At 43.8% G+C, this 16543-nt stretch overlaps 1 protein-coding gene across 1 annotated transcript in view; it reads left to right on the top strand.

The window, feature by feature from the left end:
• The window catches only part of C5H7orf31 (chromosome 5 C7orf31 homolog), a 39710-nt gene that overhangs the window by 11546 nt on the left and 11621 nt on the right, over positions 1–16543 (top strand). Inside the window, exons 4-6 of the mRNA XM_043969205.1 lie at positions 2991–3020; positions 5853–6037; positions 12676–12764. Coding sequence (XP_043825140.1) covers positions 2991–3020; positions 5853–6037; positions 12676–12764 — 304 coding nt within the window. The remainder of the gene's footprint in view (positions 1–2990; positions 3021–5852; positions 6038–12675; positions 12765–16543) is intronic.

Genomic DNA, 16543 nt, shown 5'->3' with positions numbered 1-16543 from the left:
TAATCCTCATTGCCCACCAAAAAAAAAAATGCCATCTGAATGTCAGTTTGTATTATTTACATCTAAATTCTGGCATATCTCTTCTGCTTTTAGAGAGCATATATTGAACCTCAAGAGGCAGTGTGGTATACTAGATAGTGAGCAAGCCTCAATGAGGTCAGGAAGAGCTGGGTTCAAGTCTTGTCATTAATGTTTACTGCCAATATCACACTGGACAAGTCACTTAACTTCATACTACTCCAAGCTACTCTAAAATGATAAGTTGTAGAACAGTTTTTGATTATACTTTGGGGAAGGATTTTCCCCATCAGTCACTTCCTATCATCACAAAATCAATAGATAAACTAGATTAAAATCTTAATGAGTCATTGCACTGGCTACCATAAGATCATGGATTTAGAAATTGAAAGGATGGGGCAACTAGATGTCGCAGTGGATAGAACACCGACTCTGGAGTCAGGAGTACCTGAGTTCAAATCTGGCCACAGACACTTAACACTTACTAGCTGTGTGACCCTGGGCAAGTCACTTAACCCCAATTGCCTCACTAAGAAAACAGCAACAACAACAAACAGAAACGGAAGCGACTTTGAAGGTCATCAAGTCTGATTCTCCTCATTTTACACCTGAGGAAACTGAGGCTCAAAGAGAGAATATCGAAAATAGTCAGGTAGCATTTACTGAGCTATGTGACAGACATTGTGCTGAGCACTAGGGATATAAAGAAAGGCAAAATAATAACAATACACTCTGCCCTCAGGGAGCTCACAGTGTAATGGGAGCAGGGGTGTCCTGGAGTCAGCTAGAACCAGAGAGCAGATTGTTAAAATTTCAGGCTGAGCATTTACACCTCAAAAATCAACAAATGCTACAAATCAGGGATTAATTTATTGTTCTGTTGATTGTCTAGACTCAAGAAAGTTGTGGAGACAGTGGATAAAGCACCGGCCCTGGATTCAGGAGTACCTGAGTTCAAATCCGGCCTCGGACACTTGACACTTACTAGCTGTGTGACCCTGGGCAAGTCACTTAACCCCCATTGCCCCACACACAAAAAAAAAGTTGTGGAGATTAAATTTAACAGTATGTCATGCATACTTCCCCCCATCCTAAGAGCTGGTTGTTAAATATTTATACCAAAAAAAATATTTATACCAGGACATCCCCTTAGTGGGGAAATCAAAATGCAAAGAACTATGTCCAACAAGCTATATAGAGAATAAATTAAGAGTAGTCTCAGAGAGAAGACCCTGAGATATAAGGAGGACTGAGAAAGGCTTCTTGCAGAAGGTAAGCTTTAGCTGAGACTTGAATCAGAAGGTGAAGATGAGGAGAGAGGGGGGGGGGGAGAGAGAGGGAGAGAGAGAGAATGAGAGAGAGGGAGAGAGAGAGAATGAGAGAGAGAGAGAAAGAGAGAGAGAGAGAGAGAGAGAGGGAGATAGAGAGAGAGAGTGAGAGAGAGAGAGAGAGAGAGAGAGAGAGAGAGAGAGAGAGAGAGAGAGATCCAATCCTGGGGGACAGCCAGTGGAAAGAGTTAGGAGATAGGGAAACAGCAGGGGGCTGGTGTCCCTGTACATGTGACTGGCCCAAGCTCCTTAAGGTATTGGGGGATAAAGATATGATTCAAATCCAAATTATCTAACTCTGAGTTCAATGAACACTTTCTGTGCTATGACCTTTAAAGTCAAATTTAGGGGGAGGGTTTTATTTGGGGGTTTCAAAAAAAAGAAACCGTGTGTGTGTTTAAGAAAAAAGACCTCAAATCATTTTTTTTTTTAGTGAGGCAATTGGGGTTAAGTGACTTGCCCAGGATCACACAGCTAGTAAGTGTTAAGTGTCTGAGGCCGTCTTTGAACTCAGGTACTCCTGACTCCAGGGCCGGTGCTTTATCCACTGCTCCACCTAGCCGCCCCTCAAATCATTTTAAAATCTGGAAACAATGAACCTTAATCTCTGTTTCCATGTCTCCCGGTCTTACAGATATTTACACAGGCTTATCCTTGCTATTGAACTAAAATCTGGATGAGTTAGGCTGCAGTTGCGGGGTGGGGTGGGGGGGCTGAGTCTTAGGCTTGGAGTGAAGAAGTGATCCCTGGATTTACTAATTGGGTGACCTTAGGCAAGTCACTTTCCTTCTCCAGAAATCAGATGAGTTTCTTCATGTGTAAAATGGAAGTAATAAGAGTGCCTACCTCCCAGGGTTGTCTTGCCAATCAAATTTACAAACCCTTAATAAATCACTTTATAAATGAGAGCTACATCTGTCCCTACCAGGGCCCAGATCCCAGGTCTACAACCACAAGGGATTTCCTAGAATGTAAACAAAACTCCAGAACCTTTGGCTGGGTCAACTTTGGGCTGAGCTGGCAGGGCCTGGGGAAGGGGGAGAGAAGAATTTGGGGGAGGGGGGGAGGGAGGAGCCTCCCTGATCAACGTGTACTACTTGTGTTCATTGCCTCATCTAGAGATGAGGGACCCCGAGGCCAGCAGAGAAAGACCGTGATGACGCAGTTGCATTCTGGGCTCGTGTCTAATGAGGCCAAGGCTCAGACAGGTTCTTCTGAGGTCATGAAGTTGTACCAGGCCCAAGATATCACAGGATTTCCAAGTGCCCGGCACAGTATGAGCCTAGCTGATAGTAACATGCCAGAGATGGCCAGAAGCCAGAGTGTGACTCTCTCAGAGACCAAAGGTAGCGAACCCAAGGGCAGCCAAACTCTCCCTAAAGAGCCAATGGATGGTTCTTAGAGAGCAGACCAGTTAGAATGGAAGCCAGGGGAAGCCGAGAGAGCAGGCACAGCTTAGCCTCAGAGCCACCGACTGGTGAATCTGCTTCTGGTGCCATTGGTTGTTGGGGCTGTTGGTGGTTTGGTTTTGTTGTCTGTTTTTTTAAGACTCATTTGTTTCTTAAGTAGCCTTACAGAGTAAAGGGGAAGTTAAATCCACTTCCTTAGCATCATTTTGTTGTTTCCTTTTTTTCCTCCTCCCAGGCTTCCCAAACCCCTCAACACCACAGCAGAGTGAGTATAACCAGGAGCGTTGGGTGACTGACCAGTCAGCCCCTGCCCCTACTCAGGAGGAGAGAAGGGAGGGGAGAGGGGCAGTTATGTGCATGGGGGGGGGAGGGGGATCTTTTTTAAGAAAGCCTTTATTTAACACTCTAAGCGACTTTCCTCCCATTAAGCCAATGGCAAATGAAAATTGAATTTTCCCTTTTTTGTAAAGTGCTTTTTGACACAGTCAATGCATATTTTAAAGAGTCCTAAAATATGAGGGTCTTCAGGGTTAAAAAAAATCCTTTTGAGCAGCCAATTGCAATATTTTCCATCCTCTCCTTATCTGCAATTAACAGAGTGAAGAGCAGCAAAGTGGAAAAATTGGGCTGTTTTTCTCCGGAAGACAGACCTCTTTAGCATTCTCCACATAGTCCTGACAAGTTCCACAAACATTTCTCTGCTAGGAGCTGCTCCGATGTCTCTTTAATAGAGTGGCAATGTCTCTGAGAAGCCAAGGCTAGGGGGAGCAAGTGGGTGTCTTGGGAGGCTCAGGAGGTTTCCCCTAATTCACAATGGACCAATCTTAAGTGCCTACTATGTGCTAGGCACTGTGCTAAATGCTTGAAAGACAGTCCCTGCCCTTGAGTTTACAATCCAATGAGAGACACAACATGCAAACAGTTATGCACAGGATAAATAGGAAATAGTTAACAGAGGGAAGGTCCTAGAATGAAGAGGAGGTGGGGAAGGCTTCCTGTACAAGGTGAGATTTTAGTTGGGACTTCAAGGAAATAAGGGAGGTCGGTAGCCAGAGCAGAAAAGGGAGGATGTTCCAGGCATGGGGGATAGGCAGAGAAAGTGCTGCAAGTATCTTCATAAGATACGGCTGGAGTTTCTTGTTCGTGGAATAGCCAGGAGGCTGGTGTCCCTGGATCGAAGACTGTCAGGGAGTGAGGTGTAAGAAGACCAGAAAGGGAAGAGGGGGCTAGGGTGTGAGAAGCTTTGGATGTCAGAGTGTTTTGTATTTGATCCTAGAGGTGATAGGGAGCCAAGGGAGCTTGTTGAGTAGGGGTGGTGGTGACATAATTGGACCTGCAGTGTAGGAAAATCACTTTGGTAGATGAACAGAGAACGATCTGGAGTGGGGAGAGACAGGAAGACCCCACCCCCAGCAGGGCACTGCAGTGGTCTAGGTCAGAGGTAAGGAGGATCTGCACCAGGGTGGGGGTCATGTCAGAGGAGAGAATATTGTTGGGGGGGGGTCACTATTAGAGAGATTGCTGAGGTGAAATGATGAATCTTGGCAACAGATTGGACATGGAACATGAGAGACAGTTAGGAGTCCAGGATGACTTCTAGGTTATGAGCCCGAGACATTGGGAGGATGGTGGTACCTTCTATAGCAATACAGAAGGCAAGAGCGGGAGAGGGTTTAGGGGAAAGATAACTTCTTTTTGGGACTTGTTGAGTTCAAGATGTCTATTGGACATCCAGCTTGAGATCTCTGAAAAGCAGCTGGAGATGTGAGATTGGAAGCTGGCAAAAAGCTTAGGGCAGGCAAGGTAGATTTGAGTAGTCAGCAAGAGATGGACATTAAATCCATGGGAAATGAGATCGCCAAGGAAGAAGAGGGCTCAGGATAGAGCTCTGAGGGACACCCATGGTTAAAGGGCGTGCCCTGGAGCAGGATCCAGCAAAGGAGACAGAGAAGGAGCAGTCAGAGAGGGAGGAGGAGAGCCAGGAGAAGGGAGAGGGGAGTGTCCCCAAAAACCTAGAGAGAAGCAAGGTTAAAGGAGGAGAGAGTGACCAATAGTGTCCAAGGCTGCAGACAGGTTGAGGAGAAAGAAAACTGAGAAAAGGTCACTGGATTTGACAACTATGAAGGGCATAAGAGACAAAGACCATAGTTAGCAGGCATGAAAGGATCAAGGGAGGGATTCTTCAGGATGGGGGAGACACAAACTTGTTTGTAGGCAGCAGGAAATGAGCCAGTTCAGAGGGAGAGATGGAAGATGGGGGAAATTTGGGGGATGTGGGAGGAGGGAATCTGTTGGAGGAGACAGGAGGGATGGGATGGCTTAAGCAGGTGGAGATGTTGGCTTTGGTTATGGGAGACAGAGGTGAAGGAGGAGAGAAGGGCAGAAGGCACCTGAGGAAGCTCACAGGAAATGTGACCTCCATGTTTTTCCTGTAGCCAACCTTCCCTGTAGCTAGAAGCAGAACTGGGGGGATGTTAAGGCTGATGGAGCAAAAGCCTTTCTTCCTTTTATTTGTTTCCACTTCCACTAATGGTTTTCATTTCTCAAAAGAAAAAAAAATGTGGTCACCTCCCCTTGGGCTACAGTGTCATTTTCTTCCCATGTACCATTGCCTGAGTTGGAGCAGCCAAAAATGTGCAGAATTCTTAAGTAAAACGAGGTGGTTTTTGCTTTGAGATTTGTTTTAATCTCCCCCCAGCTGTTGATGCTTTCTCCCTTGAGGTAACTCTGGGTTCTGTATAGGTACTAGATTTACTTACCTGTGTACGTGTTGCATCACTACACACGCACACATACACACACACACACACACAATGTAAGCACCTTGAGGACAGGCATTGCTCCTGCTCCCTTTTTTGTCTTCGTCCTCACTGCCTGGCTGCAGACCTTTGCCTCTACTTGACAGAATGGGTTCTTCTAGTGAGCACAGCCCAGATCAGGTAGAAATTATTTTTCTTTAATTGATGCTGATGTTATCAGAACATATGCCTATGAAGACCAGACCACTCAGGAACCAGCAGGCTTAATGCTCTCAGTGTATTCATTTCCATTCTGTTTTGGTCCCCCCCCTCCTCTTTTTGCTGAAACCAATCCTAAGGCCACTGGACATGGGGTTTCCTGTTGGACACCCCTATCAGACCCACATCTCTCGGTGTGCCATGTTCCCGAGCTTCACCTCCCCAAAGGATATGAACACCGGCCTTGCTGCGAGTGACCAGCAGCCTTTTCCTGCTACCATGCCCACAGGGTCATATGAAACCACCGTTTTGAGGAAAACAAAAGGTAAAAAAAAAATAGTCATGCAATTTCAGAAAGTTGGTCATGGTCTTATCGCTTTATTGTTTGGGATTTGTTGTTGTTGAATCAACATTGAAAGAAAGAAGGAATTGACATGTATGGATTGGCATGGGCTGAGCTGGAACCTGTCCTGCACGTCCAATAATTTGGATCAGAAGGCCAAGCCTCTACTCCCACGGCTCTTCATGGTCTGGTCTTGAACCTGGGCTGCCAAGGGGCATGCCGGCAGGATGCAGGTCCAACACCAGGCTAGAAAAGCAGCTAGTATGAGACTGGCTTTGAGGCGCTGGGGTCCATCTTCAAAGGACTCCAGATGTAAAACCCTTTATTTTACACATGAATAAACTGAGGCTCCAGGATGTTAAAGGACTTTGCCATAGGACTGCACCTGGCAGCGACCTGAGAGGCGATCAAGTTCAACCTCATTTTACAAATGAGGCCGTTAAGTGGTGCACTAGATATAACATGAGACCTGGAGTCAGGAAGACCTGAGTTCAAATCCAGCCTCATTCACTAACTAGTTGTGTGACCCTAGACACTTAATTTCTGTCTGCCTCAGTTCACTCATCTGTGAAATGGAGATGATAATAGCACCTCCCTCTCAGGGTTGTTGTGAGGATAAAAATGATATATTATTTGTAACGTGCTTTGAAAAGCCTTCAAGTATTTCATAAGTGCTATTATTGTTTATTATTACTATAAAACTGAGTCCCAGAGAAGGGAATCGACCTGTGAGAGGTCACACTTAGCACCACACATCTGAAGTGGAAAGGAGCCTCAGAGGGTACCTGGTTCACACCCTCCAATTTACAGATGAGGAAAATTAAGACCAGAGAAGTGATTTGCATCAGGTCAAACAGCAGTAAATGTCTGAGGCAAGATTTGAACCCATGTCTTCCCAACTCTAGACCCTACTCCTTATCTACGCTGCCAGGCTGCCTCTCCAGAGCTTGTCTGAATACCAGGCCAGCTAAACTCAGAGCCTCATCACCAGCTCTTTATTCACTCACTTCACCAGGCTGCCTCTCTTCTGTACTATCGGGCTCCTCTCAGTGTTCTAGGGGTGCTTTCAGACTCTCCTAGACTCAGTTGTTCCCTGTAGCCCTCCCTTTGGGCACTATCCATGGTGCTACCTGACCGTCTCCAGGCTCCACCGCTAACCATTCTGCCTGCTATTCAGGTGTACCCTCTCAAAAGTCACTATTGACTTCCTAATTGCCAAATTAAGAGCAACATGGTTTTTTCTCAGTCTTCATTCTCCTTGACTTCTCTGTTGAGTACTTCCTCTTTAAACTTACCCTGCCATAGAAATAAGCCCCCTTGAATTGGAATCAAATTATCTGGTCTTGACTATCTTGCCTTGGTCACTTATCACCCAACCTCTTTGAGGTACAGTATCACCATGTATAAACTTAAGGGTTTCGGACTAGATGCTCTATAAGACTGGCTATAAGCCTTTGCTCTTATGATAACACTGACTAGTCTCCACTGTAAATCAGCCTCCTTTGTCTTATATCTCCCCTCGAACCTTGGGTATTCCCCAAGGCTTAGTCCCTCATTTTTTTCACTTTCTCGGAGAGTCTGTTAATGTTCATTGCTCTAGTTATCATCTCTATGTGGATCACTTTCAGAAAGTTATCTCAGATTGACATTACCAGCCTTGACCTCTCTTCTGACCTCTAGGAAGTATTTCTCTCATCAGCCCTTCTACCAACAAATGTTTATTGAGTGCTTGCTATGTGCTCGCTACTGTTGGGCTCAAGAGGTAGGAGAACCAACTTCAAAATAATGAGACTAATTCTTTTCTATGACTTGAATAACAGAAGAGGAAATGTGATACCAGGAGCCCCACTCTTGGAATTGGCCTCCAATCTTGCTATTACTGCTGTATCCAGTACAAGAGTGGTGTTTGTGCTGGCTGAAACATGAATAGCCTTTATCTAGGACAAAGAATTAATAACCAATGGAGTTTTCTTTTGAAACATCTTAACATCTGCAATTGAGACATTTGACCTGTTCCAAGAAACTTTTGGAGAATAAATCCTGTTGAGAGATAGAGCTCATGATAGGCACAAAAGGCTTTAAAGAAGGTAGGAAAGATTTCCATTAGGCAATGACAAAGCAGTTGGTTTTGTCTCTAGAAGTAAGGAAAATGTGGGGAAGGTCAAGGATCTGGTTCATTCTAATAAAGGGTTATAAGAGTGATGCATGAAGAAAGAGAGACATGGATTCCATTTGGAAAGAAAGCTTGAGTGTAAGAGAAAGTGTCTAAACAGATGCCCACTCACCCCATTCTCTTTGAGTGATCAATAGAAAAAATGAATGCTTGTTTTTTTTTCTTTTAAGAATAACAGATAAAGTTTCTCAGGAAAAAAGATAACTCTAAAATTCCATTAGGCCAAGAACTGTATCTTTTTTTGTAAAGTTTATCATTATTGTTTTATATTTTCAATTAAGAAGCATTTTATTAACATGTCCCCCCAATACCAGTCCTCCCATTGAGCAAATTAAAAACCCTGAAAAATAAGCTCCTTGATATATAACCACATGGTCTACCAAACCTAACCGTCCCATTAGCCTTCTCTGAAAATGTTCAATATCTTTCATCATTTTAAGTCTCATCGTCTCTGTGTCAGGAGGTGAGCAGGATGTTTCAACTTCAATTCTTTTGGACTTGTGGACAGTGGTCACTGTCTAAATTGTTCTACTAGTTCTGCTTATTTCACTCTGTATCAGTTCAGGGAGGGCTTCCCTCTGAATCTGTCCATTTCATCATTTTTATGACATAATCATATAGCATTACATCCAAATGCCACAACTGGTACAGTCATTCTCCAATAGGGAAAACATCCCCTCACCTTACTATTTTTGGCCACTGTGAAAAGAGCTACTTCCTATACATGTTTTTGTACATGTAGACAGAAATGGTGTCTCCTTAGAGAAGCAACATGGTCATGAATAGACACGTAGTAATGGCTGGACCCAGAATCAGGAGATACTGACCTTAGTGGTCAGCCCAGAGACCAATGGACAGGTAGAAGAACCCTTCTTATTTGTCCTTACCTCCCCACCCTGAACCCCTCCTTCCCAGGATCTGCCCTTCCCAACATCCCCATGTCCTAGTACCTCAGGAGTTCCCATCAACTCTGACAAAAAACCACAAGGAACATATGACCTTTCCATCTGCCCTGGAGGTAAATTTTCTTATATATGTTATCTCTTCCAATTAGAATGTGAGCTTATTGAGAGCAGAGACTGTCTCACTATTTTTTTAGATTTGCATCCTCAATGCTCAGCAAATAGTTAGCACTTAATGAATGCTGATTCATCACATTAACATGACACCTTTTTCTTTGACCATGGAAAAATTAGTTATTATTGGATTCTCACTTTCCTCATCTGTGAAATGGGAATAATAAAACTTGTAATACCTGCTTCACAGAATTGTTAATGGGGATTAAGTGAGCTAATAGTTAAAAGGTGCTTTGAAACCTTAAGGTGCTAAATAAATGTCAGTATTTATTGTAATTCTTTGTATCCTGGTTGCACAGTCTACAAGCATTTATTAGACACCTACTATGTGCCAAGCACTGTGCTAGGAGCTGAGTATACAAAAAAAAAACAAACAAAAGACAGTCCCTGCCCTCAAGGAGCTCACAATCTAATGGACACTCATTCAATGAAGCATCAGAATGGATGAATGAGTGAACCTGTGTTGGAGTGTTGAAAGGAATGTTGATTGTTCATGGGTTTTCCCAGAAGGATTTGTAATTCAAATGTCTATCTACAGTAGAAAACTCTTGTATATTCATTGCTTCCTATGGTGACTGATACATAGTAGGGGCTTAAAAAACCTCAGTAATCAACTCTTAATTGTTACAAAATCTCATTTTTTTTGTACCAATCTGAGGTACTAAAAAGTTTAGTTTAGTTTAATATTTTATATATGTGTGTGTATATATATTTAATATGATATTTTAGTTTAATTTAGTACCAAAAATCTGAAGACTTTATATGGTTGTGAATCATGAAATAATCCCATAATCTCAAAGGCATCAAATTTGCAGGAGCAGTAGAAAGACATATAGTAGAAATGCGTAGGCTGAAACAGCTCTGGTGAAGACTTCCTCAAAAGAAATGGTCTAAAAGGCATCATCATGGATGGATGGATGGATGGATGGATGGATGGATGGATGGATGGATGGATGGATGGATGGATGGATGAATACATAGATGGGTGGATGGATGGATGGATGGATGGATAGAAGGATGGATGAATACATAGATGGGTGGATGGATGGATGGATGGATGGATGGATGGATGGATGGATGGATGGATGACCCATAGATGGATGAATACATAGATGGGTGGATGGATGGATGACCCAAGTCATATATCAAAATCCACAAAATAGTTAGAGTCCAAAGAAGGAAGGCTTCCAATTTGGGGAATAGATCTTATGGGGAGGATTCATGCACAGTATAGAAAAGAATTAACAGGATTAGAAGGCCTGGATGGCCTCCTATCTGGTTGGATATTAGTTCCTTGAGGTCAAGAACTCTTTCATTTGTATATTTTTATACCCAGTATCCAGTACAGGGCCTGGCACATAAAAGGAGGCCCATGATAAATGTGTGTTGTTGATGGAGAGGTTGGTTGATATACAGATTCTGTGAGGACTTCTCTTCCATCTCTTCTGCACCCTGCCCCCAGAGCCTGATAGGATGCTGAGCACACACCCAATAAATGCCCAACAAACCAACAGGATTTGACAGAGACATGAGGGAAAGGACAGTAGGGCTCTCACTGAAGAGTAAATAGAGGAGCAGAATGAGAGCAGCATTTACATCAAATAAATCTAATGGGATTCTTCAGGATGGAATGTGTCATAGCCTTCAGAAGACAGAGCCAGGGAGTAACTGGACGGTCAATGGAGAGACTGTGTGGTCTAGAGTACAAAGCAACAGAGAACAAACCCAGAAGTGAGCTAGAACAGCAAGAGCCTGTGAGGGGCAGCACAGAACCTCTAGTACATCCATTGCTTGAAGTCTTGCTTACTTTATGCTGATTGTTCCTCCCCCTGCCATGCTGCTCATTTGACCCTGCTGTTTGTCCCCATGCAGCCAGGACCTACTGAGGGCATGAAAATGGGGGGAGGAGCAGGTGGAAGCTACTGGCAGCAATCAAGGTAGAAAGTTCAAACTAGGGTAATGGAAGCAAGAATTTGAAAGGACATGACTGAGGGGCAGCTAGGTGGTGAAGTAGATAAAACACCGGCCCTAGATTCAGGAGGACCTGAGTTCAAATTCAGCCTCAGACACTTGACACTTACTAGCTGTGTGACCCTGGGCAAGTCACTTAACCCTCACTACCCCCCCACCCCCCCACCCCCGCCAAAACAAACAAACCAAAAAAAGAAAGGACATGACTGAGGTGAAAGATTACAAAAGAAGAATCAATAGGAGCTGGTGACTAATTATTATGGAGTGTGATCAATGATGTTAAGATCTCTCTTGTATAATTCTTCTGTGTATATGTATTCTTGTCTGTCACCTCTTCTTAATCTCTTCTACTTCTCTTAAGTTCCTACCATTTGGGGTTTTTATCATGCCCATTTTTGCACAAAACATTCCCTTGATATTTCTGATTTTCTTGAAGAGAGATCTCATCTTTTTCATCCTATTGTTTTCTTCTTTTTGTTTACATTGCTCATTCAAGAAAGCCTTCATATCTTTCCTCGCTATTCTGTGGAATTCTGCATTCAGTTGAGTATATCTCTCTTTTTCTCCTTCACTTTTTGCTTTCCTTCTTTCCTCAGCTATTCATAAAGCCTCACCAGGCAGCCATTTTTCTTTCTTGCTCTTCTCCTTTGGAATGTTTTTGTTGCTGCATCCTGTGAACCTCTGTCCATAGTCCTTGGTTCTCTATCTAGCAGATCTATCATTAAGTCCCGCCAAGCCCCACAAACTCTCACACATTTAGGAGTCCCAGATGTTGATTATAGTCCTAAGGTATCTGTTAAGTGCTTTGCAAACCTGAAAACATTATAGAAATGTTAGCCATTCAGCACAGGGACTGTCTGCAGAGAGGGCATGAAGATGGTGGAGGTGGTCATAACTGACCATGTTTTAAAGGTTTACAAAGCACTTTGCATTCATTATCCCCCCTGGTCCTCACAGTAACCCTATTAGATTTATCATTTTGACAGTTAGGTGGTTCAAAAACTAGAGCACTGGACATGGGCTTGGGAAGACCCGAGTTCAATCCTAGCTCAGATATGTCCTAGCTATGTGACCCCAGGCAAGTCATTCACCTCTCATGAGATAAGGGTCAGTTGTTATTGCTCCTATTGTCACTGGGTCCTCTCTCTGTATACAGTTATCACACTGCAGAGCTGACATTTTTATAATACTTCAAGGTTTGTGAAGCACTTTTACCAATAGTCTTAGCTTCCCCATGTGTGAAATGGGGATAATCACAGTTCTCACCTCACAGGGTTTTTGTGATCATGTCTGTAAAACAGTTTGCAAACAGGTACCATTTCTCCTATTCTACCTGATTGTTTCTGACTTAAAAATACAACAGCCTCTGAGTGTTGTTGTTTTTTTCCTGGAATTTTCAGGTAATCCTTATCGACATGAGATCCTGGATTTTCCCCCTGACTCCCGAAAGAAAGCTTTGCATTGGCCTGGGCAGCGCATGTATTACAACGTAAGTGGCTCTTACACTTCTAAAAAAAACCAGGCACATGTAGGTAAAGTAGAAAGTGCTGCATCTCTGGGGTCAGAGGACCTGGGTTCAAATCCCGCTCTGATGCTTACTACCTATGTGATTTTGGGTAAGTCCTGTTACCTCAAGTCAATTCAATTCTCCTGATGAGAGTGTTGGACTAGGTGACCTCTGGGGTCTCTTTCAGTGAAGTAGTATTTGCTGATTTGGAGTTGGAAAGAACCTGGTCTGGAGGCTTCGGTTGGGTCCTAGCAGGGTAGGCTGACAGAGGCAGAAGAGAGAGGGTGATGATGAGGAATCTGGGGGTTATCCAAGGAAGAAATGCTGTGTGACCCTGGGCAAGTCATTCACCCCTCATGATATCAAGGTCAGTTATTACAATCCTTATTTTCACTGAGTCCTCTCCTGTAGGAAGGCAGTCACCCTATTGCAGGGCTCACATTTCTATGGTGCTTTAAGCATGTAGGGTGGGGAGACTCAGAATATTAGCAAAGAGAGAGAGTAAAGGCCTAGGAGACCTGGACTTGAAAGAAAACCAAACTATTAAAGGCGTCCTTCTGGCAATGGGCTCCAAGCACAGACAGAAGAGCGACTCTGACTCACTCTCAGTATCTCCAGGAGCGGATTGAGGAGAGAATGAGCTTTCACCCTCCAGGTTTTTCTTCCTTTGGGGCTTCATATTTTCAGGAAGTCGCCATGCTGCTCTGTACCATCCCAGCAAGGCCTCGTGCGATGAGTAAATATACTATTTCACATGAGAATACATTACCCGGCATGCCTTGAACTCCTCAGACCAAAGTCATTGCTATCTTGGATAAAGATTTATTATTCCTAACTTAGACTTTTGGGCTGGAAGGGGCCTCAGACACCATCTAGTACAATTCCCTCTTTTTACAAGGGAGGAAACTGAGGCCCCAGAAGATGATTAAGTAACTTGCACAAAGTCACGCAAGCCAATAAGTGACAAAGCCAGGATTTGAACCAAGGGCTTGTGGCTTCACCACCCTTCTCCCAGTCCCAGAGCTGCTGTCTCCTCAGCGCTTATTCACCCCAAGGGCTAAGCTCTCCCCCATACACTACACTCAGTCTTCATCTTTTTGTCTTGTATTTGGGCACATGATTCCATCACTATAACTCTCTCCACCAGTGCATATAGGCAGCTAGCTGCTTTATAATATACAGTATGGCCTTGGATAACTCATGTCATCTTTATGAGCCCCAGTTTCCTCACCTGTAAAATGAAGGGCTGGACTACATGACCTTCAAGTTCCCTTCTTAGAGAGTTCCCATGGGGCGCTGAGGAGTTACGTGACCTACTCATAGTCCATAACCAGTAAAAACAGGGGCAGCTACGTGGCACAGTGGATAAAGCACCAGCCCTAGATTCAGGAGGACTTGAGTTCAAATCCAGTCTCAGACACTTGACACTTGCTATCTGTGTGACCCTAGGCAAGTCACTTAACCCTCATTGACCCCCCCCCCAAAAAAAATAACCATTCCATAACCATACATAAGCAGGATGTATCAAAAGTGGGACCTAAACTCAGGGTCTTCCTGACTTCCAGGCTGTTTGTTGTTCAATCTTTTTCAGTCATGTCCACCTCGTCATGACCCCATTTGGGGTTTTCTTGGCAGAGATACCAGAGTGTGATTTGACATTTCCTTGTGCAGATCATTTTACAGATGAGGAAACTGAGGCAAACAGGGTGAAGTGACTTACCCAGGTTCACACAGCTAGGAAGTGTCCAGGCTGGCTCTCTAGACACAATTCTCTTCTACTTTTCTTCATCTTGGTAAGAATGAAAAATTCCTGAGCCTCAGCACTAGATTTGAACCAAGGATCATGATATCATACATTTAGAATTGCAAGGGACTTCAGAGTCCACCTAATCTCATTTCATAGATAAAGAAGGTGAGGCCAGAAAGTTGCATGAGTTGCCCAAGGCCACACAGCTACTAGGCAGAAAAACCAGAATTTTAAGCCATTTCCTCTGATTTTGAGATCCAGCCCATTTTCCACTGGGCCACACTCTTTTCTTCTGGGGAGTAGTTTTAGTTACTCAACTGGAAAGAACACTGATGTTATTTCAGTGAACGTAGGCATAGCCTTGAAAACCCAAACAAGCTTCCACAGAGGATTTTTAAGGGCCACTTCCTAGGAGGAACACTTAATTTTACATTTTTTCTCTCACAATTTTCTTCTCTAAAAGGCTCTCCTTATAATCATTGCCCTGTGGCAATTAGGAAAGCTCAATCAAACCCAGAAAACAGAGACCTGCATTCTGACCTTTGTCCCTCATGACCTCGCTGGCTCAGCACCGGCTCCTCTCCCAGTTAAATATAGCCAGCTGCCATTTCCTGATTGCTCGCACTTGACAACCAGAGCCGTCATGTTTGAAGAGGCAGAACTGTAACTAGCAATCTAGGGGCAGCCAGGGCTTCACAGCCAAGGGCAAGCAGCATGAAACTATCTTCAATTCAACTTTGTAATTCACAAGGTGCAAATGAATCCAGAAGTGATAGAGAAATGTTTAGCTAAATGGGAAGGGGAAATAGTTACTGTCGGGTCTTAAGGAGTAGAAGCTCAGAGTTGGAACGGGAGCCCAATCCACAATGTTGGGAGTCGCATTTTCTCTCCACCCCACTGGAGATGACTGGGGAGAGGAGAGCTGCTATATAGTCTGGGAGGGGGCAGTAGCATGGCCTTTGATAAGAGGAAGGGTCTGCTTCTAGATGTGAGGCAGGGCAGAGAAAAGAGGAAGACAGGACAGATTGGGTTTATGGATGGAGGAAGAGAGTGAGTACCCCATGAACCTCAGGGCACCGTGTAAATATGGTCATGGATATATTGTGATCAAATATTGTTTATTTTATCATCTTAATTACTGGCATCATTAGAGAGCATAAATATTCATATCCTTTAACTTCAATGTTATTATCGTGAGTAAATGAAAGAACAGTTATTAAACTGGGATGCCCTAAACCAAACTTACACTGTGATAAGTGCTAGGGATACAGAAATAAAAAGCAAGCCAGTCTAAGCTCCCTTGCCTCCTTCAGATCTCCAAGCAAGACCAAAGCCTCAGTCATTCGAGAAGGAGTGAGAATTTATGCTATAAGAAATTCTAGGACCCATCCCACGGTCATTGTCTTATGTCTAACCCGAATCTCCTAATGTTACGGTTTCATTTCCTTTAGTTCCAGCTTTGTTAAAAGGAGTAGGTGAATGAATGAGTGAAAGAGTAAATGAAAAAGCAGCGATTAAGTACACACCATGCACTGTGTGTTAAGCACTGAGCATATAAATACAAGCAAGCAGCACAATTCCTGACCTCAAAGAGCTTACATTCTAATAGAGTGGGAAAGGAGGCTTGGGGTACTGGGCCTGGTATAAGATACATCCCAGGGTCTCTTGTAACTGTAGTCCCCTGCTTTTCTCATCTCAATCAATCAATCATGCCCACATGCCTATTCAGAAATGTTCAATAACTCCCTGGTACTTAGAGGATGGCGCCTCCAGAAACCCAAAGAGGCAGTGAGGAGGAGTGGATAAAGTGCTTCATATGGAATCATAAAGACCTGGCCATGTGACCTTGGGCAAGGCATTGGACCTCTTAGCCCCCAGTTTCCTCATCTGTAAAATGTCCATTCTAGGGCTAAATCTGGGATCCTGTGAAGCCCAAACCTCTCTTTGGCTTTTGGCAGGGTTCATCATCTGGGCCTTATCTTTCCAATTCCCTAGCCCTCCTCTCCCCCTCTAC

Source organism: Dromiciops gliroides, chromosome 5, assembly GCF_019393635.1.
Source record: "Dromiciops gliroides isolate mDroGli1 chromosome 5, mDroGli1.pri, whole genome shotgun sequence".
Classification (NCBI taxonomy): domain Eukaryota; kingdom Metazoa; phylum Chordata; class Mammalia; order Microbiotheria; family Microbiotheriidae; genus Dromiciops; species Dromiciops gliroides.
Note: the sequence above shows the minus strand (reverse complement) of the source record. Positions and strands in the feature narration are given on the sequence as shown.